Source organism: Nelumbo nucifera, chromosome 1 (genome assembly GCF_055504915.1).
Source record: "Nelumbo nucifera cultivar China Antique chromosome 1, China Antique-T2T, whole genome shotgun sequence".
In the NCBI taxonomy this organism is placed as follows: Eukaryota; Viridiplantae; Streptophyta; class Magnoliopsida; order Proteales; family Nelumbonaceae; genus Nelumbo; species Nelumbo nucifera.
Window position 1 is genome coordinate 150,824,079 of NC_142649.1, and position 27,234 is coordinate 150,851,312.

Genomic DNA, 27,234 nt, shown 5'->3' on the forward strand with positions numbered 1-27,234 from the left:
ATTAAATTGTCACTCGAGCCAAAGCACAAGATATTGAGCATGAATTTTTCTTTAATTAAATTACAAATGAAAAATAAAAAAAGGGAAAGTTCTCAATTAGTATCTTATACTTTTAGTCTAGTGCCACTTTGATCCCCAAAATTTAAAATGCGACAATTCAATACTCAAACTTTTAGAACGTGACAATCTAGTACTTGCTATTAACTAACTATTAACCAGTCAGTTAAGTGACATTTGAAAAAGACACAAATGCCCTTTGAGTATCATCTAATTTTTTTTACCAACCATTCAAGCATTGGCAAAAAAATAATAGTCCAAAATCCTTTTTTTTTCATTCAAACAAATTGGGATATGTTTGTGTAGGCATTTTGGTGATCCCAACTTTCTTGAATAGAAGAGGCAAGGATTTGGGACTATTAATTTTTTGTCAATATTTGGATGATTGATAAAAGAAATTAAATGACACTTAAAGGGCATTTGTGTCTTTTTCAAATGCTACTTAACGATTGATTAACAGCTAGTTAATGACATATAGTGGATTATCACATTTTGAAAGTTTAAATATGCATTTTAAAGTTTGATGACCAAAATTGCAGTAGATTCAAAGTATAGAGTACTAATCAGCAATTTTTCTTAAAAAAATGCAGGGCGAGTTAGCGCGGTTGACCGGACCGTTCGGGTCAATCGTCTGAACTACTCCGGTCGGTCTCTCTCTCTCGTTTCTGTGATAATTTTCGTGATTTTTATCCATCACACAAGTAGAAAAAAAGAAACGAAAGAAAAGCCACGTCGGGATTTTTGGTTTTCATTTTTCACCAGTCAACATGGTAAGACAAGATGATTTGTCGAATGAGAGCCTTAGAGGTAGTATGAATCTTCGATCTACCCGCGCAAGTCAGACCAGTTCGAGGCTCCTATAACTATCGAAATCGATGCATGTCGCTAGACGCTAGTCGCTACTTGATGATCGTTTACATATTGTTGAAGAGAAATTTAGGGTTTCTCCTTTCGGTTTTACACTCCTTTGTATTTTTAGTCTCTTATTTAATAACCCATGCTCCCCCAGGCCCAATTTTCCCTAACGAAGAAGTCGCATTTTCTTCTCATTTGAGTTTTCTCAACTTCTGAGATAGATGGGACGTTCTCGGGGTGTTCCCAATTCTGCAGATGAGGATCCTGGTCAAAGGTCTGTCTTGTTACTTCTACTTGTTCTTCTTCATTTTCGTCTTTTTGATTTTGCTTAGCGAGCTATAGGTTTTCTAAAATTAATAGCTGATTTTGGTGGGGTTCTTACTTCGAAGGCCATCTCATTTTGATTATGCATGTGTTATTGTTTGATTGTGCTTCGAAATTCTTACTGTCACGGTGTCTACTTGTTCGGTTTTATGCATCTGACTTGCATGACTAGTTTTCAATGATTTGGTTATACGTTTTCATTCATTTGTATTGCCATTTTGAATTGTCTCAATTTGTTTTGCCTTTCTTTTTTATTTACATTCTATATGCTTTTCTCGGCTGTCGGGAAATCAGAAAATCATTCATTTCTGATCTAAATTCTCCGGATTATACACTGACATATATGTAATCATCCTATGTGGTCGAGGATTAGTTGTAAATTTATATGTATGGAGCCCAGAAACTTCCTTTCTCAAGCAATACCACGTGCTCCTCCTCTGACATACATCTATGTGATATTCTTACTTGTATGGGTGACTCCTTTTATCCTGCTTGACCCTCCGGCCTGGGGATGTTGAACTGTATTTATTTGCTTTTATCTGCATAGGTGATTCAAGGTATCTGTTATGGATACTTATCGCATTGCATCTTCATTTGATTATCATCTAAATTTCTATCATTGAGTCCTTTAGCTTGATCTCTTCTTACTCTCCTATAGCATTTATATGTAGGAAATCAGACACAATATAAATTATGGCCTACCTAAATAGTCAATCAACTATATAGGAAATTAAGGACTCATGGACATAAAAAGGTTTCTTTTTTTTTCCTTTTATTCTTTTTACCAATTCTTTATCTTGTTTGGTAAGGGCTGTTCAGGTGGATAGATTGGAGCTTTCATTGGTTGTCAATTATGTTTCCATAACCAATCTAGCAAACTGTGTTCAAAGTACTAATTTGATTTAGATACACTCTCCATTCCATGTCAAATGCATATCCATATGCTTCTTGATATTCAACTTAAAGGGCACTTGTTTGCCTGTTGCAAGGGTTACTCACATGGATAAAAGCTTACATTTTCAATTATGCAAGGGACCGATTCCAATTTCTACTTATTCATTAGAGACACTATGTTAGAGTGAGAGACATTGTATTTGCCCACCTGTTCATTTTTCTTGAGTTTTGGCTCTGTGAAAGAAAGGCGTCATTACTTGGTATGTTGCCAAACTCATGAGCTGACAATTATGAGAATGTGGGTTCAAACCTGAGAGCAGCCACCTTGTGCTAAAATATCTGGAGGTTAGGTCAGTATCCAATCCACCCTCTCAAGATCCTGGATAGCTGGAACTAGCATTGGCTAATGACCTTTCTTTTCCTGGTTCTGTAAATAACAAGGGCATAAAAGGTGTCAAAGCGGCATCACGTTCCGAGGTTCTGTTTATTTCACTGTTTCACTATGGGACCACATGTGCAATAGTGTTTCTCTAGGTAGAATAGGTGGCTTAATACCAATCTGCCTGTCTACTGAAACCTTTCCCATGTTTTTACTTTGTACTTGAGATACTATGTGGAACTTTAAAAATATAGATTGCTTAGGATTTCCACTATTTTTGCTTAGTTCTAGTTTGATTGGTTCTATCTGAAATGCACTGCTTTATTCATTTAGTAGGTCAAAAAGAAAAAGAGTTGCTTCAAGTGGAGAAAATCTAGAGTCTGCAACTACAGGTATGTTTTTGTTCTTCTGAATCTGAACGGTGAAAATCCATGCTATTTTCATTTGAGGTAGTAGGAGGATGCAGTCGCAGTCTTTAAATTGGGATTGTGCACCACCTATAGTCAAAGTACAATTGGTTTTGAAGGGGTGTTAGATCAGCAAAAATATAATGGATTTGACGGCTTTAATCATCCAATTGAGTTCTCTTTTGCTTTATCTGAATTATTCTTTTGTTATCAGTATATTTTCCAAGTGCCACTACCCTGCCTTGTGTATGACCTTCGATAACCATCTTTATAGTCTATCCAATAATTAAATTTTGTTTGATTCTTGGGTTTCCAAATGCAATTCAACTAGAAGCATAGAACTGTCAGCATGCAGTATTTATACCAATTAAGTCTGATCATGCAACACATGCTGATTGGTAGCTAAGTGGTGCATATCTGATGCCATTTGTGGGCTTCCCCTCATGAAAAATACGATTTACTTCACATTATGACATCAATGAGTTATTTATTATTTGTCTATCATTTCTAATTTTGGCTCGATTTGTTGTTGAGAAAGGCCAAGGAACAAATGAAGGAAAAAGGGCTTTATACCACTGCAATTATTGCAACAAAGATATTTCTGGGAAGATTCGAATCAAATGTGTAAAGTGCCCTGATTTTGACCTATGCGTGGAGTGCTTCTCTGTTGGAGCTGAGGTCACACCTCATAAAAGTAATCACCCATACAGGGTTATGGTTAGTCTCACCATGCATACAACCTTTGTCTTTTTGATATCCACCATATTTTTGTTGGATAAGCTGGGATGGAGCTGGTGTATTTTCATTGTTGCTTGTGTGCCATCAACCAATTTGGCTATTGGTTTGGTCCTTTTTTTTATAAGTATTGGTTTGATCCAATTATTAGGCTGGCATAACTTCTGGTGTTTCCACGGAGTAAACCCAATTGTTTTCTTGTGGGATTGTAACCATTTCCTGGTGTTATAACATATACACCTTTGGACTTTGGATCAGTCTGACATGGCTTTAAAACCTAGATCTGTGCGTAATTCAAATGAACTTTAATGAGTTTATGAACTTAGCAATTAGGTTACTATTTAGATTTGATTGCTGCCTAATGATTCTGTTTTTAAAGTGATCAATAAATCAAAGATGCAAACAGATTTTAAACCCAATGCTTCTGATTTAAACAATGAGACTTTACCAACTTATAAAGTGTGCATTTGAAAAAAAAAGGGTGTTTTCAGTGGGCAATTTTTGCACAATCGCCTGTGAGTTCAACCATACCTGCTGGACCACTCTTGTTGGGCAATACCAGCCTTTATAAGTTGGTAACTCTATGACTTTAGAAAAATATAATACCAATTATTGCTCATTATTGCCAGTTAAAACATTCCATTTGTGTGGGCCTTTGGCTATTTTAGCAACAAAAGAAATATCTGCAGAATTTGTACACATAATGATCTACAGATTTAAGTTCTTTTTGGATCACCAACTTGCTAGTGAAATAAGTTTAGATAAAAACTATCTCATGTAAAAATATTGTTTACATAACTAATTGAAAAAAAAATCATAACAATACTTCAGAATATATATCAATTACATTCACATTTTCTTCATGCATTTTGTTGAACAGGACAATTTATCTTTTCCATTGATTTGTCCAGATTGGAATGCAGATGAAGAGATACTGCTGCTAGAGGTATTTCTATTTCTTTAGTCCAACTTCATTATTGACTGTTTGCTGGTTTTCAGGTTCTCCTGAATTGGCATATGTTAAATCTGGTCAATTAGCACATTGTTTCAACTGGGATTTGAAGAATTAATGCTGTTTGGGAACTTATAGCCTTAAAATTTGTGTGGCATCCTATGTATAGGGAATTGAAATGTATGGACTTGGCAATTGGGCAGAAGTTGCAGAGCATGTTGGTACAAAGAACAAAGCACAATGTATTGACCATTATTCAACCACATACATGAATTCTCCATGCTTTCCTCTCCCGGTATAATATCAGTTATCTCATACCAACATATTTGACTGTTTGGCGTTAGTACTTATGTATTTGACTTTTTGTAATTCTTTGTAGGACATGTCTCATGTTGTAGGGAAGAACAGAAAGGAGCTTCTTGCTATGGCCAAAGGGCATGGTGAAGGCAAGAAAGGTTTGTGATGTTGATGTGTTTTCCCCTCTTTTTTAGTTTCAGTTTAATGCATAGATTTTTTTTTTTTTTTTTGAGAAAAAGGCAAGGTATTTCATTCTTTTGTTCAAATCAAGATAATGTGATGTAGGACCAGCTCAGTTCTAGTCCTTAAAGAGTGTTGAATGGTCTTCTTGATCAGAAATTTATGGCTGTTGATGGCTTCTTGAAGGTACAAGAGAGAAAATAAGGAGAGAGAAGAGAGAAAATACTTGGAATCACTCACAGGGTGCCTAGAATCACTCTAGGGCATGGGAATCACTCACCATAGCTAGCATAAGCTGAAGAAAAGTCGATAAACTTCATTGCCTTTGTGTAAAACACTCATACATATTTATAGACTCTAAACTCATAATAATCCTAGGAGTCAAACCGTTAGACTTGATAATCCTAGTAGGACTCAAACTAAGCTATCATATCCTATTTCAATTCAAAGAAGTCTCAATAACTCTAATCCTACTTATGCAATGACTCTGAACTTTTAAACATAAGCAAACTATAACTAGACAAATTAAACCCTATCATTGGATCCCACAGAAATTGCAAAATGACAAAATACCCCTACTCTCCAAAAATACAAAAATACATAAAATTTCATAAAATTCCAATTTTGACTCTTCAGATCCTGCACCATTCACCCCAGGTTAAAAAAAAAATCGTCCTCAAGTTTTGAAGAACTTGAGGATGAAAAGTTGATATGCCATAATTACAAAAGGACTAGGACCTCCCACAGCTACATGCTTGGAATGTAAAGGCCATACACTGAACTAGTAAAGGATCTTGAAAGAAATGTATTTTTGAAACATTGCCTTCCATAACCATCTTTGTTAAATAATCAATAACATTAGTTTCTTGAACACTTAATTCATTAACCAACTATTGTGATGAATCTTCCCTTTGCTTATCCAAACCCTTAGCTACAACATTTGGAACTTTTCCTTCAACCTCTAGATTAAGAATCACCATCTCTATGTGTTCTGCTATCCGTGGTTCTTCAACAAGCTCTAGGACTCCTTCCATTGTTGATGTTGGTGGAACTTGTGCTATGTCAGGTTGTAATTCTTGAACTAGTTCTAGTTGAACTTGAAAGGTAAAGCCACTTACTTACCAGGATTTACTACGTCCAACACATTTGTATCTTGCACATGAATTTCTTTAACTTGCTCCACTTCTATTTCTTCTAGTGTTTTAAAAGGTGTGGGAGGCGTACGCTTGGAGGTGTGCCTCCAGGCGAGGTGCTCCCAAAACGCCCTGAGGCATGTGCTAGAGACACTGATACCTCGGAGGCGTACGCCTCTTGCGCCTCATGCACACTTGATATGAAAATACAGGAAAAAGAAAAGAAAAAAGAAAAAAGAAAAAAGGAAAGGAAAGGAAAGGAAAGGAAAAGAGAAGAAAGGGAAAGAAAAGGAAAGGAAAGGAAAAGAAAGGGAAAGAAAAGGAAAGGAAAGGAAAAGAAAGGGAAAGGAAAGGAAAGGAAAGGAAAAGAAAAGGAAGGGAAAGAAAAGGAAAGGAAAGAGAAGAAAAAAAGAGAAAAGGAAAGAAAAGAAAAGGAAAGGGAAGGGAAGAAAAGATAAGGGGGAAGAAAATGTTTTGCTCCCTGCCCCTTCGAACTACTATTATGCATCTTTATTCTTCTTAATATAAAAGATTTTTATTAAAAATAAAGAAAAAAAATGAGATCCCCCTTCCTCTTTATCCTCCTCCTAACCCCCCTCCTCTTAAGAAGGTTTACGCCTCCTTGTGTTCGGGAGGCTTACGCCTCTTGCGTTTTGAATTACGCCTCACGCCTCTAGGTAGTGGAATGCCTTGCGCCACGCCTCTGCGTTTTAAAACATTGATTTCTTCTTGATCATTAACCTCAAGTTGACAATGGGTGTTGGAAACTCCAACAATTTCTATTTTTTCTTGGCTTGCATCCTCTTGATTTTTAATATCTACAACTTTTATAGCTTGAAATTCTTCTTCTTTAGGTTCATCCTCAACTTCAGCTCTAGGATAGACATCAACATGTAAGGAATCATCTACTTTCTTTTCAACTTTATACTTTCTTCCCCTTGACTTCAAGTTCTTTGTTGTAACCTGTTGTCTCTTCTTTTGCTCGAAATTAGTCAACTCCATATGTAGATCATCATGGAAGTCTAGTGGGATGTACTTTTCTTGCAAACACCTCTTTATCTCTGCCCATGTACTAATTGGATCATCACTTCTATTTTCTAGTTGTTGCTCAACAGTTCTCCACCATACTTTTGCATGACCCGTCAACTTCATGCACGCAAATCTAATCCTTTGTTTGTCAAACATATCATGCCTATCAAAATATTCTAGTTTAGTAACCTAATCAAAGAATGCTTGTGGATCATCATCTCCTTTGAAATCTGGTATTTCCCTTTCTCTTCTAACATGTTTGAAAACCTTACTCCCATAGCCAACATTATTGAATCTACTTTCTTCCACCATCTTCTCAAACAAGTCAACCAAAGACCCTTTGTATGGTTCAGAAACCCAATCATCATTGACTCTAAACCTGTAAGATTGTCTAGAAGATGCCTAGGCCTATAGAATCGATCACTTTGTGAGAACATAGTGAATAAACCATTAGCTCTGATACCAAACTGATGTAGGACCCAGTGTTTTAAAAGCACAAGGCACAAAAAAAGCGCAAGGGCCAATTTGCGCCTGAGGCACAAGGCGCAAGGCAAGGCGCACGCCTTTTTAAGAAAGGCGCAAAATAAAAAAAAAGCTAAAAAATAAAAAAAAAATCAGAAAATTTAAAAAAATGCCACAAATTTTAAAAAAATTCAAAAAAATATTAAACATAATGTTAATAAAAAATATAAACTTAAATTTTAAAATAAATGTTTTAAAAAACCTATTATCTAAAATTAAAATACATAAACATAACATGTAAAGCATATTCAAATGAAAATTTAAAAATAAAAGCAAACATATAAAGCATTTTCAAGCATGTAAAACCCACAATCTCTTTTTCTCCTTAATTGCATTGTTTCAAGTAGCTAATGTGATGTAAAACATATTGCATTCTTGATTCTATGAGTCACCTTTGTACCACTCCCCTCGAGGCAAGCCCAAACAAGTCTATGTTAGGGTCTGAAATTCTTATTTCTCACATAAAAAATAATGATTTTATAACTTTCATTGCCTTTTAAGAAGATATTTTATTGCAATGAATGAATGAACAACATTAACAAATAGGGGGTTCTCGGAGGGCTGAGGCGCAAGGTGCATCAGGCACATGCCTAGGTGCACCAGGCATGCGCCTAGGACCTGGCGAGGCGCATGCCCAAAATGCGCCTCGCCTGTGCGCCTAGGCACACCTCAGGCACGCCTTTTAAGTCACTGGTAGGACCAGCTCAGTTCTAGTCCTTAAAGAGTGTTGAATGGTCTTCTTGATAAAAAAAAGTATGCCTGTTGATGGCTATAATGGCTTCTTGAAGGTATAAGAGAGAAAATAAGGAGAGATGTATAAGAAATACATAAAATTTCATAAAATTCCAATTTTGACTCTTTAGATCCTGCATCATCATGTCAATTTGTACAAGAATATCCATGTATCCATAGTTTTCAAGGCGTCTAGGCAATTCTAGACGACATTGGGGCACCTAGTTGCCTAGGTGTCGCCTAGGCGATAAAAGTTTTATAATATAAAAAACTGACTTTTGGCTAGTTTCCTAGTTTTACATACCATTCAGCATGTATCTTAATTGAAAAAATAGCAATTCTCTTTATTAAGAACATTAAATTTCCTCTAAAAATGTGGCAAATCATCACATCTAAAAGATAAAAATCTTTTACATGTATTTATTTCATTATTTTCAAAAATAATACTACTATTATAAGTATTTAATAGAGCAAATTCATATTAATTAGCAGCTAAAGAAGGTTATTAACTTTATATGATAAATATTCAAGATAGAAAGTAAAATAGAAAAAAAAAACAAGGATGGAGTTTCTGTTTTATTTAATTAGAGAGAGAATAGAAAAAAAGAACTTTATTATTCTATTCTTTCTTTCCTCTTTCTTTTCTTTCTTTCTTTCTTTCTTTCTTTTTCTCTCCTCAAAACCCTTTGATCTTTTAAATTTCAATAGTAAAACATTAAAACAAAGTATAATTGATATATATAGCATATAATAAAATGTATTAAAACATACATTAATAAGATACATCAATATAAATGACATTATAAAAGGCACCCGCCTTGTCATTTTTGTCGCCTAGGCGGGCGCTTAGTCGCCTAGAAGGGCGCCTAGTTGACAACTATGTGACTCACTATGCAAAGTGTATGTCAATTGTCAATTGCAACTGCCTTGCCATCCAGTACAAAAACAAAGTGGCAAGTTCAAAATAATTGTAATGGACGATGTTACTAAATTGATCTGTTGCCGCTGGTCAAGAGTGGATGGTACCCATGATCTTCTTGATTAGCTCCTCAAATGAACAACGTTGATTCTGAAATTTTCTCTGATTTCTCTCCTTCCATATGCACCAACCAAGATGCTACTACAGAGTTAGTACTCCATAGCTTCCTTTACTATTTAAACTCTTCAGCTTCCAAGAGAAAGGTTTAAAATGTCGATGTTGATGGAAATGTCACTTACCAAAATATAGGACATATGTCGAAAATGTCAGGAATGTCGAGGGGAAATATTGTAAAAATTAGAGACATTGTGGAAATATTATGAAATATGTGGAAATATGCAATGATATTTTGTAAAATGATAAAAGAGGCATTAATACATATTTCTAGACTATTATCTTATTCCCAACCATTATATAAAGCTAAGAAACTAAGATCAATAACAAATTAGTAAATGACGATTTACTGATTTATTATGCATTTTGACGTTTTTACAAGGTTATCTGGTATTTTCTTTTCTTATTTTTAATTCTGATTTATTATAAATTCTAATATATTTATTTCACACTAGTAAATAGAAATACATTTATTCTGATTTCTTAAACATTAAAGTTATAATACATTATGTTTTATTATAAATTTAATAAACTGATTCTCCTTTTTGTAGTATTAAGATTATGATAAATTCTGATATCTTATAAAGCTTAATGAATTTATTATGATTTTTAATACTAAATTTATAATAAATTATGATTTAGTATAAAACTTAATAAATTTATTCTGATTTTTTTATTAAATTTAGAATATGATTTATTATAAAATTTAATAAACATTTTCTGATTTTAATAACTATTTTAAAAATACTAACTAGTTAATATTTTATTACTTGAAAAATATTTTATGTTTTATATTATAAAGTAATTAATTTATTCTTTTGTTTTTATTTTTTGTTAATTATTTTTTATAAATATTTTATTTGAAATATTAAATAGAAATTATTAATGGAATAATTTATATTAATATACTGTATTATATTAATATAATATACTAATATATTATATTATTAATGTACATTAGTCGACATCCTATCAACATAATAGGAAAAACTGTCTTTTTTTTTGTTATTTGGACCGATTTGGTTGACCGAAATAATGTAATTTTTATATTACCATCAATTTTCATGTCGGTGAGCCTCGACATCGACATATGTCGGGTGACATAGCGAAATGGTCTGGCTGATAAAAAAAAAAAAGAGTATAATTGGTCTGTGAAGTTCCCAGGAAAGCAACAAGACAAATTAAATAAGTTGCAGAAATGAGAATAAACCTGTCTGGCCAATTTGCACTTCAGAACAGATGCAACCTATCTCACCAATAAGCTTAATGCTTAAATTTGGGTCTCTCAATTTGGGTGGTAATTGATTTCTACATAATGGTAAGTAGATATAACATTGTTTAAGTTACAAACATGTCTCACATCATTGAGATTATAGTATTGACGATTTTAGACATGTTTGCCTACTTGGATTCTAGACGTAACCATGCTTTTCCTGGGTGTGTCAATTTGTAGCTTCATGAATCCGGCTTCCATTTACCTGTTCCCTATTCACCATTCACCATTGTCCTTTTAATGGTGTTTTTCCTCTGTGTTGGTTAGCTTGTGGAAGAACCAACTATTGTTATCCCTTTCTTTCACCCAGGTGACATTGCCATTTTCACTATTTGATATCCCCTTGGTAAGCAAGACTTTCAAATTCTCATTTAACCCAAAATGTTATATTCTTGATTTCATAAGATATGGGGTGTTACTCAGCTTTCTCTATATTTGTAATTATTGTGAGGCATCCCTTCTTTTTATTCTCCACCCTACCAATGCTTGTCACACACACACACACACACACCCCATAGAGAGATAGAGAGAGAGGGATAGATAGAGAGATGTAAATTGTCTTTGTGCATACACTGTGGTGGTTTCCTGGTTTTGTGATTGTTTTTCTTTTTAAGGCATATATCAAGGAATAGATGATACTATGCCCTTATTCTTTTTATATATTCCACTAGTTTTGACTAACATGGAATGAATCAGACTTCCTGGTTTTTAAATGCTTTTGACTGCTTCAGGATTTCCTATACTTGGGGAACAGATGATGAAGGAAGAATCTCCATTCTCTCCTTCAAGAGTCAAGTATGTCATTGCCTAGGTGACTCTAGTTTTAATTTTTTCTATTTGAAGTCCTCTTATTTTAGTTAATTTTGGATATGCATAATCAGGCTTGAAGACTTGAGTAAAGAAGCTCCAGCAGGTAGATCCCCATCTAGCTTAACTACAGGTACCATGGTGGTTATTCTTGATGGGGTAAATGGTGGTACTGATTTGTCAGGCTGACTACAAATGATTAAGATGGATGTGATAGTTATAATGCTTGTGCTATTATCCTTTTTGTCATCTTCATGTAATGTAGATTCTGGCATTGGCTCTAGCAATACGAATCCTTCATCAACCGGTGCAGTTAAGAAGGCCTCAAACGTTACCCAGGTCAAGGAGAGTCCTGATCCCATTAAATTGGAAGGTGCAGTCTCTTGTGCAATTATTTTTATAGGGTACAAAGGAATTTAAATTTCATTTTCCCTTCCTTTCTAGCTTTTGTTTGCTATCTGCTCCATTATCATTGTTGAGCATTGGCAGTATTTCTTTTAGAAGATGGTAAGGTCAAAATTTATTGCTAAAATGATAATAATACAACAGGCTCCATCCTTGCACAAAACAGAGCCATGGGGCTGTACACCTTCAAATAAGGAGCTAAGAGAAACAAGAAAATTAGAGAGTTATAGTGATTATACAAATTGCCAATTTGAGGCTAAACTCCAGTCCATTTCACACAAATTGTCCAAAGATTCTTCTTTCTTCAAAAATCTCATGGTTTTGCTCTTTTCAGATGGCCCAAATAATAGAAAAATGAATAACTCCTGAAATATATACACCCCTTTCACTGAAGGATAACCTTGGCCGTCTTTGGGACATTTTTTTTCTTGGTTCCTTTTATTTTTGTTTACCAATCTTCTTGGGTATGAATACCCACAATAGTCTGAATCATAGTTTTCAAGGCGCCAAGCTGTTGCTAGGTGACAGGGGGTGCCTTGTTGTCTAGTCGCCTAGGCGAAGGATTTTTTTTAAGTAAAACCATATATCCTAGGGTAGTTCCCTAGGTTCCATAACCATCTTCCCTTAATTATTGTCCATAATTTTCATAAGAGAAGTATAAGTTTCATGTTCAAGTCTAGAAAAAACAACATTTTATGAGAAGAAAAAGAAGAAAGGAAAGAAAATTAAAAAAATATGGAGGCTGAACCCCTACTTTTGTAATAGGAAAATAAGAAAAGAAAAGGTGGAAGAAGAAAATGTGTTGATTAGATAAAATTTTAAGCTCTTCCCTTGCTTATTGGTTTAGGTTTTGAAATCTTTGAGGATTCAATCAAGGATCAAAATTGGACAATAAGATAGAAGTCGAGGCCGTGTGCTTGCAAGATAGACTGGGGTCGGTGAACATTTACAAGTGGTCTCCTTCATCAAACTCGAAGAAATACTCGGTAATGGATGGAGTTAAAGTACGCGTGGTGGGTCTACCTTTCCATTTGTGGAAGGATGAAGTAGCAGAAGACATCGCAACTTTATGTGGAGCAAGATTGGCGGGTGTGTTTTGGGAAGATCTAAGGTCTGCAACAATCTTATTAGATGGTGTCAAGCCCGAGGAGATTCCCAGGAAAGTGAACCTGAGAGTTGAAGGGGCGTTCATGGCGGTCTGGTTGACTTACTCCATTGAAGCTGAAATGTGGAAGGAAGCTCGTAGGCAGGAAGATGGTAAGGTTGAAGAAGAAACATTACGTGGCAGTAAGGGGTTGGCTAACCTACAAGGTAGACACAGTTACACAAAAGAGGGCAAGCAGGCTTTTGGCAATTTAAAAGCTTTGCTGAAGATGGAAAGGGTCACAAACGTGATCAACAAGGCATGAGATGGATACCTGACAGAACGTATGCACTAGCAGTAACACATGGCGTCCAAGCTACTTTATTAAATGCACATGTTCGACTAAGAAAAGGTGAGAAGGGGGCAAAGAGTAAGGGAGCTGAAAAGCTGGGGACTTTTAAAATTAATAGGGCCCAATCTCTACCCAATCCAGGCTAGATAATTGGGAATGGGCCTCCCCCAAGTGGTGGGTCCCCGTTATTAAAAACTGGGCCAAATAATAATTAGAAGGGACAATGTTTATAATGGGCCGACCATTGGGGGCCTATCTAAGGCAGGGCAGAAGGAACATTTTGTTAAAAGTCCAAATGGGCCGAACATTATTGGCCCATCAAAGGGGATCACATGTTTTTTAAAAGGTCACGTGACTAAGGGGGGGAGAGTCGATAGATGGTAAAGTCCATCTATCTTCTTCTTCATTGATCTCAACAGGTCGAATACCACGGAGAGAGAAGTTCGCCATTTCAGGGAACTCCCTACACTGGGTCGCGGCAAAAAAGATAAACAGACTGTCGCCAGAAAGACGCAATCCAAGGAGCTTCAGGCAAAGTGATCTTGAAGGGCAGAAGGAGCATGCGTGCTCTGAGGAAGACGAAGCTAGTGAGAGCGATTCAGACTGTACAATGAGCTTAAAGAGCATTGGTCTGAGCAGATCAAGAAGTGTTTTTGATGAAAACAGTTGGGGTACAGAGGTGCTTTTTCAAGAAAACAAGGAAGAAGATGTTTCTCAAAAAGTGAAGAAGACGATGTGAATGATTTGGATCGTCTGACAAGAGTTGAGGTTTAGGTGATGCCTGCACTCACAAGGGAAGTCAGCCCAGTAGCTCAGGAAAATCAGGATACAAGGTCGGTAAGGAAAAATCCTAACACCTTGGTTTGTAATTTTATACCGGAAGAAGGGAAGCATGGGAAGAATAGTTCAATTGCTAAAGCTGACAGGGTATTGACTCCTACTATAAACTCTCTGAGGAAAGATCAATCACAGGGAACAGATTTAGGCCCCTCTCCTTATGCGCATTCCCCTCCCTTGTTTGATGGCCTTTTGGTTCCCAACAACACAAGTATGGATGTCCTTTCGGTTTTGGTCACTAATGTGCCTTCTGTGCTTGTAACAGATACTCCAACATCCCGAGTGGAAGTTCCAGTCGGGGGAAAGATAAGAGAGAACGGTGGTTCTGAGAGAGAACTGAGAAGGGAAGAAGTGGCTCCTAGAGAGAGAAAGGAGGAATTAGAGAGAATATGGGAGATGATCTGTGCATTGTTGGAGGAATACAAAGAGGAGGAGGAACTAGGCCAAAGGGAGAGAGCAGAAATTTCTCAAGAGAAGGAATTCTATAGAAGTTCCGAGTTGGGGGGAGGGGTAGCTGAAGTTAATGCACCATCTAGGAAGTTCGAGGGTAACAATAAAAGGAAAAAGAAAAAGAGATCAGAAGTGGAGATTGATTTCAGATATTGAGGGTGACATTGAATTTAGCAGGAGAGGGGAAAGAAGAAAGATTCTGTAGTAGGTGGAACCTCTTGGGAAGGCATTTTTGAAAAGAGGTACTCAATGAAAATCATAAGTTGGAATATGAGAGGATTGGGAAGTGAGAGAAAGAGAAGGGCTATTAAAGACCTACTAAGAAGAGAGAAACCGGACATAGTATTGATACAGGAAACCAAGTTGGCAGAAATGGATAAAAGGTGGGTCAAAAGTATATGGAGATCAAGAGGAGTTTGCTGGACCTCGGCCCCTTCTTGGGGTGCCTCTGGAGGTATAGTAACACCATGGAGGGAGGATGTTGTAGAATCAATGGAGGAGCTAAAAGGGAGATTTTCTATGTCATTAAAGGTTAGGAATGTGAGGGATGGATTTACTTGGGTTCTAACCAATGTCTATGGGCCAAACACGTATAGAGAGAGGAATGAGATGTGGGAAGAATTGTATGGAATATGGGACTTATGGGAGGGTCCTTGGTGTCGTGGGGGGGACTTTAATGTAATTAGATTTTGTAATGAATCCAACAATCCCCAGAGAACAGTTATTACCAGTATGAGAAAGTTTAATGAATTTATTAGTAACTGTGGTCTAAAGGATTTACCTCTCTTACAAGCCAACTTTACTTGGTCTAATTTCCAAGAAAACCCTCTTTGTTCGAAATTAGATAGATTCCTCTTTAATGAAGAGTGGAAGAGTCATTGGAGGAACTTGATGGCTAGAGAATTACCCAGTCATTTCCGACCATTGCCCTATCCAGTTAAGTCCTTAAACATTAGCCTCTGGCCCACGGCCTTTTAGATTTGAGAATATGTGGCTCACTCACCCAGATTTTGTGCATTTGATTGGGGAGTGGTGGAGAGAAGATTTAAGAGGGGTGAAGTGGAAGGGAGTGAGATTCCACAAAAAGTTGAAAAGGTTGAGGTCCAAAATCAAGGAGTGGAACAAGGAACAATTTGGAAGAATAGAGGAACAAAAAAGTAACTTGTTGTCTAGGATCGAGGAATTAGATTCTAAAGAAGCCCAAAGGATGATGAGTGAGCAAGAAAGGGTGTTGAGAAGGAACTTAAAGAAGGATTTGGAAGAGGTCCTGTTGAGAGAGGAAATTTCTTGGAGGCAAAAGTCAAGACATAAATGGATTAAGGAAGGAGATGGAAACACAATTTTTTCATGCGTTGGCTAATGGGAGGAGAAGAAAAAATTTTGTGGCTAAGTTAGAGATGAATGGGGAGGAAGTAACAAATCAAGATGAGATAGCAAGGTTGTTTGTGGATCATTTTAAAGCAATCTATAGGAAACCCTTGAATAATAGGCCAATATTGGAAGATTTGGAGTGGACCAGGTTATCTAAAGAACAAGTAAACTGGTTAGAAAGGGATTTTAGTGAAGAAGAGATCAAACAGACGGTGTTTTCAATGGATAGATCCAAAGCTCTTGGTCCAGATGGCTTCACAATGGCTTTTTATCAGGATTGTTGGGATGTGATTAAAGAAAACCTTGTTGGGGTGTTTCAGGAATTTATATATAAAAACAAGGTAAGCTCTGGAGTTAATGCAACCTTCTTAGCCCTAATCCCAAAGAAGATAGATGCAAAGGACCTTAAGGATTTTAGGCCGATCCGTCTGGTGACTAGCATCTATAAAATTTTGGCTAAAGTGTTGTCTCTGAGAATCCGAGTAATACTACCATCCATCATTAGTCAAGCATAAGGTGCTTTCATGCAAGGTAGGCAAATAACATATCAGATTTTAATAGCAAATGAGTGTGTGGAGGACATGAGAAAGTCGAGGAATCAAGGTTTTGCGTGTAAGTTAGACCTAGAGAAGGCTTATGATCTTGTGGATTGGAGTTTTTTACTAGAGATCCTTGGGTGTTATGGCTTCGGAGATAGATGGTGCAACTAGGTAAAGGGCTGTATTAGTTCTTGCCATTACTCAGTCTTGGTTAATGGGGTGGTCAAAGACTATTTTCTAGCTTGTAGAGGCCTTAGACAAGGAGACCCACTCTCCCCGTTCCTTTTCACCTTAGTTGCAGATGTTTTCAGAATATTAATCTCTAAGGCAGATAGGGAAGAGGAAGTGAGTGGATGGAGGATTGGAAGGAACAATGTCTGGGTAACCCATCTACAATTTGCTGATGATATCATAATATTTTGTGAAGGAGGTGACAGGCAAAAACTGAGGAACCTTAGAGCATTGTTACAACATTTTGAGAAGGTCTCCAATTTGAAGATAAACCTGGATAAGAGTTGTGTGGTCGATGTCAATATGAATGAGGGTATTATTCAGTCTGTGGCAAATTTTCTAGGTTGTCCTGTTTCTTCTTGGCCCTTGCAGTACCTAGGTCTCCCTCTAGGGGCTTAACCCAAGAGAAAGTAGTTTTTGGAATCCGGTTTTGGAAAAAATTGAGAAAAGGTTAGCAGCTTGGAAAAGAAACTATATTTCTATAGGGGGTAGAGTGACTTTATTGAGAGAAGCCCTAGTGAACCTACCAGTCTACTTCTTGTCCATTTTTAGGATACCTAATAGGGAGGTTAAGAAGTTGGAGAGGTTAATGGGAAATTTTCTTTGGGAGCTAGGGGAGGAAAAGAAAGATCATTTAATTAATTGGGTAATAGTTTGTAGGAGCAAAGAGGAAGGTGGACTGGGGTTAGGTAGGTTAACTCTCAAGAATAAAGCTCTATTAGGAAAATGGTTGTGGAGGTGGCCTAGAGAAAGGGAGAGGTTGTGGCATGAAGTGATAGCTAGTATACATGGAAGACTAGAAAACGGATGGGATGCGGGTGTATCAAGACAAGCAACGTTGGCATCTCCTTGGAAAGCAATCCAAAGTATCCTCCCTCAATTTCTCAACTTTGTTAGGTATGATGTCAATTTTGGTAACCTTGTTTTATTTTGGGAAGACACTTGGGTGGGGACTACTGCTCTAAAGGACCAATTCTCGTTTCTTTATTCTATTTCTCTTTACAAGGAAAAAGTTATCTCTCATTTTCTTCCATCTCATATTTCACCTTCATCCTTAACTTAGGATTTTGGCTTTCAGAGAGGTTTGAGGGATGATGAACTTAACAGTGTCTCAGATCTGTTGTCTCTTCTTGGCAATGTCTTTTTGGACCCTCTTAGTTTGGATGTGAGATTATGGTCCCCTAATCCAAAAGGGTACTTCTCTTGTGCTTCTTTTTTTAAGTCCCTTTCCTCCTCCCCGAGTCAGTGGGGTTTTTCGACCAAGGAGATTTGGTTTAGCCTGTTCCACCAAAAATTGTTATTTTCTGCTGGGAGGTGCTTTATAGAAAGATTAATACCTTGGACAACTTGCAAAAGAAAAGGCCTTTCATGTGTTTATCCCCTAACTGGTGTGTACTTTGCAGGGCTAATGGGGAGGATTGCTCCCATCTACTTGTATTTTGTTCCTTTTCTAGAGCCATTTGGAGTTAGATTTTTTCTTTGTTTGGGTGCAGGTGGAATTTGTCCACGGAAAAGTCAGCTATTTGATCCTTCTTTTTTTGTGTGGCCTACAAAAAACGGAAAAATGATGTGGAGATGTATTAGAGCAGCCGCATTGTGGACAATTTGGGAAGAAAGGAAAGCAAGAATATTCAAGGAAAAGGAAAGAAGCATTCAGGCTGTTGAGGATGGCATCTTAACTAGGGCCATTCATTGGCTGAGAACTATGGACCTCTTTCGTACTTTTTCCTTTGATGATTTTTGGAGAAATTGGTTGGTGTTGGCTAGCAGCCATACAAGGAAGGACAGGGTTTCTACAGTGTAGACCCCTCTGCCTAAAGGATGGGTAAAGCTGAATTTTGATGGTAGCAGCCAAGGAAACCCAGGCCCATCGGGAATAGGAGGGGTGCTAAGAGATACGGAGAGCAATATATTAGCCTTGTTTTCAGGTCCTGTGGGATTAGGAGACCTAATAGAGCTGAGATTTTGGCAGTGGTACAAGGTATTCAGATTGCAGAACAATTAAGAGTTCAACATCTGGTAGTTGAAGGAGACTCTCAAATTGTTGTGGGATGGCTGACAGATCCAACTTCAGCCATGTGCGACACAAAGATTTATTAAGGAAAGTCAACTGGTTTACAAGAAATATGACAGTTACCTTTTGTTGGGAGGGAAGATCAGCAAACACCTTAGTGGATGGATTAGCTAAGCAGGGGGCTACTAGGGAACATTTATTTTGGGCTGCTTTGTAATTGTATTTATGACTAATTCTGTTTTTTATTTGATGTAATACTGCCCTGAAGAAGTAACAGCTCGTGCCTCTCTTGAGTTCCCTGTACTGCATTTTCTGAATTAATAAATTATATTCATTCATAAAAAAAAATCAAGGATCAAAATTTCGATACGATACACCCTGTATCGGGCATATTGTATTGTATCTTTAGGGTACCAATACACCTGTTTATAGGTGCTTTTGGGAACACATTTTTTAAAATAATATATATAATTATATTTAAAAATGAAATTGAAAACCAAAAAAAGTAAAAAAATAGGGGGAATATCATTATAAGTACCGATACACAGAGGTGTATCGATACTTTGAACCATGGGTTCAGTACAGCAGTTAGCAATTTTTGTGTTGATTAAACCCTAACAAACAAGAAAATAATAAAAAGAAATTAGTATATAAACACACGGTATTTTATAACACAGTCACAAAACTGCTTGGTGATTGGGCGAGGCGAGCCTCCAAGAGCACCTTGTTGCCTAGGCGTTGCTTTGACAACTACGGTCTGAATATCAATCTTCTTGGAATTATATACTGTAATGGCATTATTTATAATTTTTAACAGCAATAGGCCCAGAACTACTATGTTATATGGTCCTCATCTTATGTTTAACCATTATAACCTTTTTAATACTTTCTTTTATTAAAATTTCTAGTAATATTTAGTTATATACTTATATTTTGTAAAATAGTAAAAACCATATTCTAAATATAAACTTTATTAACAGGGCTGGATAGGTTTCCCACTTATTAAATCCATTTTTATTATTTAATTAATAAAAACCTGCATTTCAGTGGAATTGATCAAACTGGTTCTCTGATTCAGGTTTACAATGCTATTTGCATTTGCATAGTGTAAACTGGCTATACCAACCATCTTAGGCTTGATTTACTTCTTAAAATTCTTTTTAAGAACTGGTTGCCCTAGTTCAGAATCTTCCAGTTCTGAATCTTCCAGTTTTACCTGCCAATCAGACCAATTTTACCTGCCAAAAGAACTGGTTGGCCTAGTTCAGAATCTTCCAGTTCTGAAATCATGTTTAGTTCTGATGGATATGATTTCTATTTTTCTATGATGTCCTTAAAAATGTCTTCTATTACATTAAGGACTGTTTCCTATCATAGGGCAATCCTTATTTACTTCTGCTTTAATGTTGTCAGATTCTGAAGTGGACAGGAGTGTTGGAGGGAAGAAACCCAAGTCTTCAGGGGATGAGGGACCTTCTCTGAGTGAATTGAGTGGCTATAATCCCAAAAGGCAGGAGTTCGATCCTGAATATGATAATGATGCTGAGCAATCCCTGGCAGAGATGGAATTCAAGGATGCTGACACTGAAGCTGAGCGTGAACTTAAGCTGCGAGTTTTGCATATCTACTTGAAAAGGTGTTAATCATTTTTCATTGTTTACTTGTAAATATGCATTGATAGAACTAGTAAAGTTACACTAATAAACATGACATCATGAGACCTAATGGTAAGGAAAACTGATAGACATGAGAAATAATAAATTGAAGGACAAAGTTTTCTTTTATCAGTTAGTTTCAGTGTCAGACCAGCATCCTTAAATGGATGAACCACTAGTCTTTTAGTTATTTTGTGCATTTTATAGTTCTATGCCATTAGATATCAGATTGTTTTTTTTTTCCAATTGAAATATGTTGTGCTTATTCTTGTATGAAATAATTATTTCTATTTTCTGAAATCTATGCTTCCTGTATTTTAAGGTTTGTGGAATCCTGTGCTTTGTAACTCTTTGTGATTTTGGTTCTCATACCAAAATATTTCTAACATTAGCACTAACAGAATGCAGCTGCCTGTGGTTGCAATAAATAAATCCTCAACCTTGGTTAATGAACTATTTTCATTTCTCAATGTATTTTCTGTTGAACTTCTATCTTCGTGCATTGTGGTTATTTTAGATTAATGATTACACATTCTATCAAAAATAGACCAATGCTTAATCAAAGTAGAACATATTGAGGTTTAGGGGACTATTGCTTGGTGTAATGGTAAAATCTTGGGCTAACGAGTGTGAGAAAAAGTACTGAAGGATAGTATCCTGTCCACCCTCCCAAGACCCCAGATAGCTGAGACCAACATTGAGTAATGGACTAGATCATCTTGAGGTTTGGAGTTCTATTGGGGAATGCCTCTCCTGCATAATAATAATAAATTACTATTACTATTGTTGTTGTTGTTGTTTCTCCTTGAGGTTTTTGTTAGATTCCACTTTTGCACTCCAAGGGTCTTGTTCATTTTCCCTACCCTTTATTTTAACAAGTTTCTCTTGATTATTAAGCATAAAAAAAAAGGAAAAATAAACAGTAGGGGTGAATGTCGAATAAGAACATGAAAGGTGCCAGCTGGCTTAGCTGGAAGGGTCAGTGGATGTGGTTTCTACTGACATGGAATCAGATCTTGTTTTCACCCTCCCCACTTGGCCACTTCTACCCCCAAATTTGCCTAGGAAAAAAATGTAAAATACTTTGTAGTGTTGCATTCTTGAGGTTTATTGTCAGGTCCCTGCTTTATGCTCCAAAATTTTTGTTTGTGTTCTCTTCCTTTTATATTAATAAACGTCTACATCATTGATCCCCGTGGGATGAAAAATCAAACAGGATATAAAGTTTCTTTTTTCTATTTTTTTTCTTTCCATGGTAAACATATTTTAGTCTTCTTGGCAGGCTTGATGAGAGGAAACGTAGGAAGGATTTCATACTAGAAAGAAATTTACTTTATCCTAATCCTTTGGAGAAGGATCTTTCACCTGAAGAGAAGAATATATATCATCGATACAAGGTCTTCATGCGCTTTCTTTCCAAAGAAGAACATGAGGAGTTGATGAAGACTGTAATTGATGAACATAGGATACGGAAACGAATTCAAGATCTTCAGGTATAGATTGTTGGATTTTGACTTGTACATCTAAATCTCTTTTCACACACACACACACACAACTGACTATCCCCTAGGTTTGATGTGGTGCAACATCATTCTACAGACAACTAGTGGTGACAGATTTTGGATTCAACACTTGTTTTCAGTTGTCATGATTCTACAGACAACTAGTGGTGACAGATTTTGGATTCAACACTTCTTTTCAGTTGTCATGATTCATGAACATGTATGGTACTTCTCTTTTTGACTATTAGGAGGCCCTGCAATGACATCGTTTTACATGAATGTGCATTAGGGGATCTAAAACAGTTGACCTTCAAATGTCAGTGACTGAACCACCTCTGGAAATATGATCTTGTAGGACAACCATGTCAAGAGTCTCATCAAATTCATGGTGGTAGTTTCCGTAGTTGTCATGGCACCTAGGCAAAACTAGGCCAAAGGGCCAGCGATGTGCCTTGTCACCTAGGCTATGGTTTTTTTTTAATTAAAAGCCTAAATCCTAGGGTTATTCCCTAGGATTCATAGCAACCAGCAATCATCTTTCATTAATAATTAGTAATTATCTTCATCAAAGAAGTATAAACTCCATATAAAACATAGAAAATCAACATATTCGTGAAAATAAAATGAAGAAAGAAAAGACTAGTCAGAGATGAAACCTTTTTTGTCCTTGGGAAATAACAATTTTTTTCTTCAAGGGTTCAACAGTGTCCATTGATTTGTGTGTTGATCAAACCTAACATCATCATCATCATCATCATCATAATAATAATAATAATAATAAAAGGAATCTAGTATACGAGTTGTGAATTTTTATAGCTGTCAACTGGTTGGGGTCTACCCAATATAACTGAACTGATTATAGTGGTTCTGGTTTTGAGTTTTGTATCCCAGTTGGGTCAGGAGCATTTTTTGCTGTTCTGAATCGATTATCCAATTAATAGGGTATAAACGTCTTATTGATTTTCTTGTATTTTTTATATTTTGTCTAAAAGGGTAAATTTCATACAGTATATAATATAGTTTTAGTTTATTAACATTTTTTATCGACATATAAATGTTTAACTAATTACTGTCATTTTTATTAAGGTTACATTATCAAAAATGAAATTCCGAGTTGTCATATTATAGGTTAAGTATAGATGTCAAGTATGATAATGTCTAAGTAGGTAATTATCAAAAAAAAAAAAAAAAGTGTCTAAGTAGGCCAGACCCAATTATCCTGATTAATAATTGATTTAGTTCTGCTTCTGAGCTTTGCGTCCCAATTAGAATTGGGTCAGGACCGGTTCCACCCTGTCCCATACCAGACCCAACTCATTGACAGCTCTAAAAATATTATGAACCCACAAAATGAATAATTGTGTTATAATGTTTATTGTAATATTTAACCTAACAAAATAAAAAATATAATAATTTTATATGATGCCTTGTACATAAACAACTAGGTGCTTGGGGGAGGCAAACTTCCATGGCGGTTGGGTGCCTTGTCACCTAGGCACCCACCCAGGTGTTACATTCATGGGTACTTCTTTGGACAATTATGAAGCCCTGCAAGTGGCATTGTTGTACATCAATGCACATTCAGGGCGGTGGGGTCTACCATACGATGAGTCCCACATGGGGTATAATACTTAATTTTTTTTGATAGATATATAATAATAATAATACTTGAATTATTGATCAAACCATCTATCAAATTAATGTTATAGGCTCATAGTCCCATCAGACATGACAATAGTTCCATTAACATGAAAGTAACAACATATCTCTTATTTTCAACTGCTACTTTGGGTACCATTTCATCGAAACTAGCTCAATCACAAGTATATTTATTTTATTTTGCATGTTTGAAATGACTAAGTTACAACAGAGATATGTATCATAATACATTGAATAAGCTGTGGGATGTAACCATGATTCAGGTTTTCCCAAGTCAATGAGTTGGATGCATCGCCTCATTGTTGGATATTGACATGTCCTTACGGCTTACACAGCAACTGACTTGCATTTATTTTAATATTAGAGTTGTTATGCTCCAAAAAACTTACCCTTGACACAATTGTAGAAAAAAAGAAATTATTTATAGCCCCTAGCAACCAACACAGAAGTTTCGTAAGTTTAACCATTGAAAATGTCATAAACCATCCAGTGGCCCTAATTCTCTTTATTGTTTAGAGATTTAACTCATTGGCTTTCATTGAACTTAATTTCAGTCATTTTAACCTTCCTCTCACATTTAGATAAAAATGCTTGCACAGGAGGCTCGAGCTGCTGGCTGCCATACATCGGCTGATTTAGATAGATATATTGAGCATAAGAGAAAAAGGGAAGCTGAAGAAAGTGCTCGCAGAGGGAAGGAAGGTCCTTTGGTTGGTCCAAGTGGTAAAGTACTCCAAAGAACAAATCGGCCAAAGGGGGAAGCTGACAGTAGCCCTCGGGGAGGTGTAAAGGGCTCATTGGGTTTAGAGACAGGTGGTAAAGATTTAGCTAGTACAACTTTGAGACAGTCTGCAATGGATGATTGGTGTATAACAGGTCTTCCTGGATCAGATCTACTTAGTGAGACTGTAAGTACGCATTTTTTTTTTGCATTCCAGTATTTTGATACAGGCTGAGGTCACATCTCATAACTTTAAAGAAGATAGGTTGATATTATGAGTAATTTAGAGAACTGGACCAGGCATAGAACCGAAAAGGGGAGAGGTTCACGAGTCAGAGGTTCAATCAGGGTCAAACTGGAAGTTGAACCATGATAACGTGACATATATGTATATATACTATGGGTCGTATAATTACTATATATAATTTATTTTACAAATTATATCATACTTGAATGTGGTAGATAGATGGTAAGTTTCTTAATTTTTAAAACCAATGATTAGGGTTCAAACCTCTTAACTTGCATTTTCTTTAAAATGTGTGTAATAAAGTAATATATGTATATATAATAGGGAAAATTTATGATGTCGGAAAGACATGGTATCGGAAAAGTTCCCAATCAAACCCACCTGTAAATTTTGATAAATTCCACCTAATTGGTTAACATGTTTATGATACTCTTGATTGGTCACAAGTTTCTTGGGTATCATGTCTTTTTGGTATCATAGTCAAACCCTTTACAATAATTAATTAACACATAAATAAATATATCAATGTTAATTGAGTAAAATACATAAATAAAGGGTCCATGGGTTCAAGTCTTGGCACAAGTATTTTGGAATTTCAAGTGTTGTCCTAGTTCGCTGGTTTTCTGGTTGAACCAGTTGGTCATCCAGTTTTCATTGATTTTTTAGGAATTTTGGTTCTTGACCAAACCAGTCAGGGTCCCTGGTCACAGTTCAACCAGTCCGACTGGCCATCCAGTCCGGTTTCCTAAACACCAATTAACAGTTGACACTATCTTGAATGATCCTGGTAGCAAAATGAGGTTGCTGTCAATGCTAAAGCATTTTGGTGCAACCGCTTCTCAAATTTTCTAGCCTTGTTTCATAACCAACATATTGGAACTCTTGGATTGAATACCAGTTACTTTGGTGGTTCAGGGTTTGACTGTCTGGGTTGAATAACTAAAACTGATAGCATAAAACTTTTATGTATATTTCTGTGATTTTTCATTCTTTGGTTTAACGTTTTTCTTTAGAAGTGGATAGTCGTGAAGCTTGAACCTTGTGCGGCTATGCCAAGGTTACACACTTACACCCCATGCATCTAAAGGCCCCGGTGCCTTACCTCACACCACGAACTATATCTGATGCACAATCAAAAAGGTAACATAAAAGCTGATTTCTATAGTTAGAAAGCATCTGTATTGATCAAAGAAGAATCAACGACAAACCTGTGCTTTGCTTTCAAGGCTTCGGATTCCCACCTGGAAAAGTTTCACCCTGAAATTTGGTTTATGTGGATGAGAATATTCAGGCAACGGCCCTAACTGATTTATCCCGTCCAAATCTAATCAAATGTTTGTACTTGGTAGGTTTAAATGCGTTTATTTCCATATCACATTGCATTACTGTATAATGCAATTTGTGAAAGATGCTAATAATTGCAGTACTATATAATGTCTTTGTTTTGGTTTTTGCCCCACCCGAAGCAAAAAATTATTGTTTAACTTGAGGTGTTTGAGATTGACTTGGCAGATTTTGGTATTTCGCAGGATCAACGTTTGTGCTGTGAACTCCAATTGTTCCCTTCTCATTATCTAAAAATACAGGAAATTATGTCAGTGGAGATATTCAGTGGTAACATCACCAAGAAATCTGATGCATATCGTTTCTTCAAGGTTGAGCCAAGCAAATTAGATAGAATTTATGATGTGCTTGCAAAAAAACTGATTGCTCAACCGTGAGAATAATCTGATTCTTCCATTTATTGGAATGTAAAATTTGAATGTTAAATTATTTTTACATGAATGAGTCTTCTATTTTGCTTAAAATGTGAATTTTTAGAACAAAATCCATCATAATTTATGGAACATGATCTGGCATTTCCCTGCTGGTTAAGTCTATGTTTAAGCGTGCAAAAGGTGAAGCACTGATGTGAATGCAATTTATTGGAATGTAAAATTTGAATGTTAAATTATTTTTACCTGAATGAGTCTTCTATTTTGCTTAAAATGTGAATTTTTAGAACAAATTCCATCATAATTTATGGAACATGATCTGGCATTTCCCTGCTGGTTAAGTCTATGTTTGAGCGTGCAAAAGGTGAAGCACTGCTGTGAATGCAATTTTGTTTAAATAGAAGCAAGGATCAAAATCTCGGGCATATCTCATCGGTATCCAAAGGGTCCAATACAGTTTGATACACTGAAATACACAAGCCTTGAGGGTTTTGAACGTTTGGGATCAACACTCACGCATAAAAAATATTCCAGGTGCCAAGCTTTGAACATGGCCATCTCGGTATTAAGCATTGAACATGACCACATGTTCTGAATCCTAGAATTTAGCATTTTGGTGACCCTGAAAACAGAACGATATGCATCGGTTCTTTGAACCATGAATTTGATGACTAATCGACTATGATAAATTCGGTGGAGCCTGACTATGGATCCTTCGACTGCTCATCTGGTTTAGTCTTTTTATTTTTTTAGGGATGGGCTTCAGGGCATGGGCGATAAATA

The 27,234-nt window shown here is 36.3% G+C and overlaps 1 protein-coding gene across 21 annotated transcripts; it reads left to right on the forward strand.

The window, feature by feature from the left end:
* Positions 1–635: 635 nt before the first annotated feature.
* Positions 636–26,725, forward strand: LOC104606608 (transcriptional adapter ADA2-like). 21 transcript variants are annotated; one of them, XM_088894705.1, is made up of 14 exons: positions 636–1,186; positions 2,843–2,901; positions 3,455–3,633; positions 4,532–4,597; positions 4,773–4,898; positions 5,002–5,058; positions 11,594–11,657; positions 11,744–11,838; positions 11,935–12,042; positions 20,366–20,588; positions 21,878–22,100; positions 22,207–22,329; positions 24,368–24,676; positions 26,266–26,725. In XM_088894705.1, the coding sequence occupies exons 5-14, from the start codon at positions 4,883–4,885 to the stop codon at positions 26,455–26,457; spliced, it is 1,410 nt and encodes a 469-aa protein (XP_088750831.1). In that variant the 5' UTR covers positions 636–1,186; positions 2,843–2,901; positions 3,455–3,633; positions 4,532–4,597; positions 4,773–4,882; the 3' UTR covers positions 26,458–26,725. The 21 variants fall into 21 exon arrangements, with proteins under 21 accessions (XP_088750831.1, XP_088750826.1, XP_088750819.1 ...); XM_088894693.1 differs by having other exon boundaries at positions 638–1,186; positions 3,455–3,610; positions 4,563–4,597; positions 4,983–5,058; XM_088894702.1 differs by having other exon boundaries at positions 640–1,186; positions 2,846–2,901; positions 4,563–4,597; positions 4,983–5,058.
* The last annotated feature ends 509 nt before the right edge of the window (positions 26,726–27,234 follow it).

Coding starts and splice junctions, on each gene's coding strand:
- LOC104606608 (XM_088894688.1), top strand. CDS start 1,134: ATGGGACGTTCTCGGGGTGTTCCCAATTCTGCAGATGAGGATCCTGGT. Junction 1,187..2,842: donor GATGAGGATCCTGGTCAAAG/GTCTGTCTTGTT, acceptor TTATTCATTTAG/TAGGTCAAAAAGAAAAAGAG. Junction 12,043..20,365: donor TGATCCCATTAAATTGGAAG/GTGCAGTCTCTT, acceptor TAATGTTGTCAG/ATTCTGAAGTGGACAGGAGT.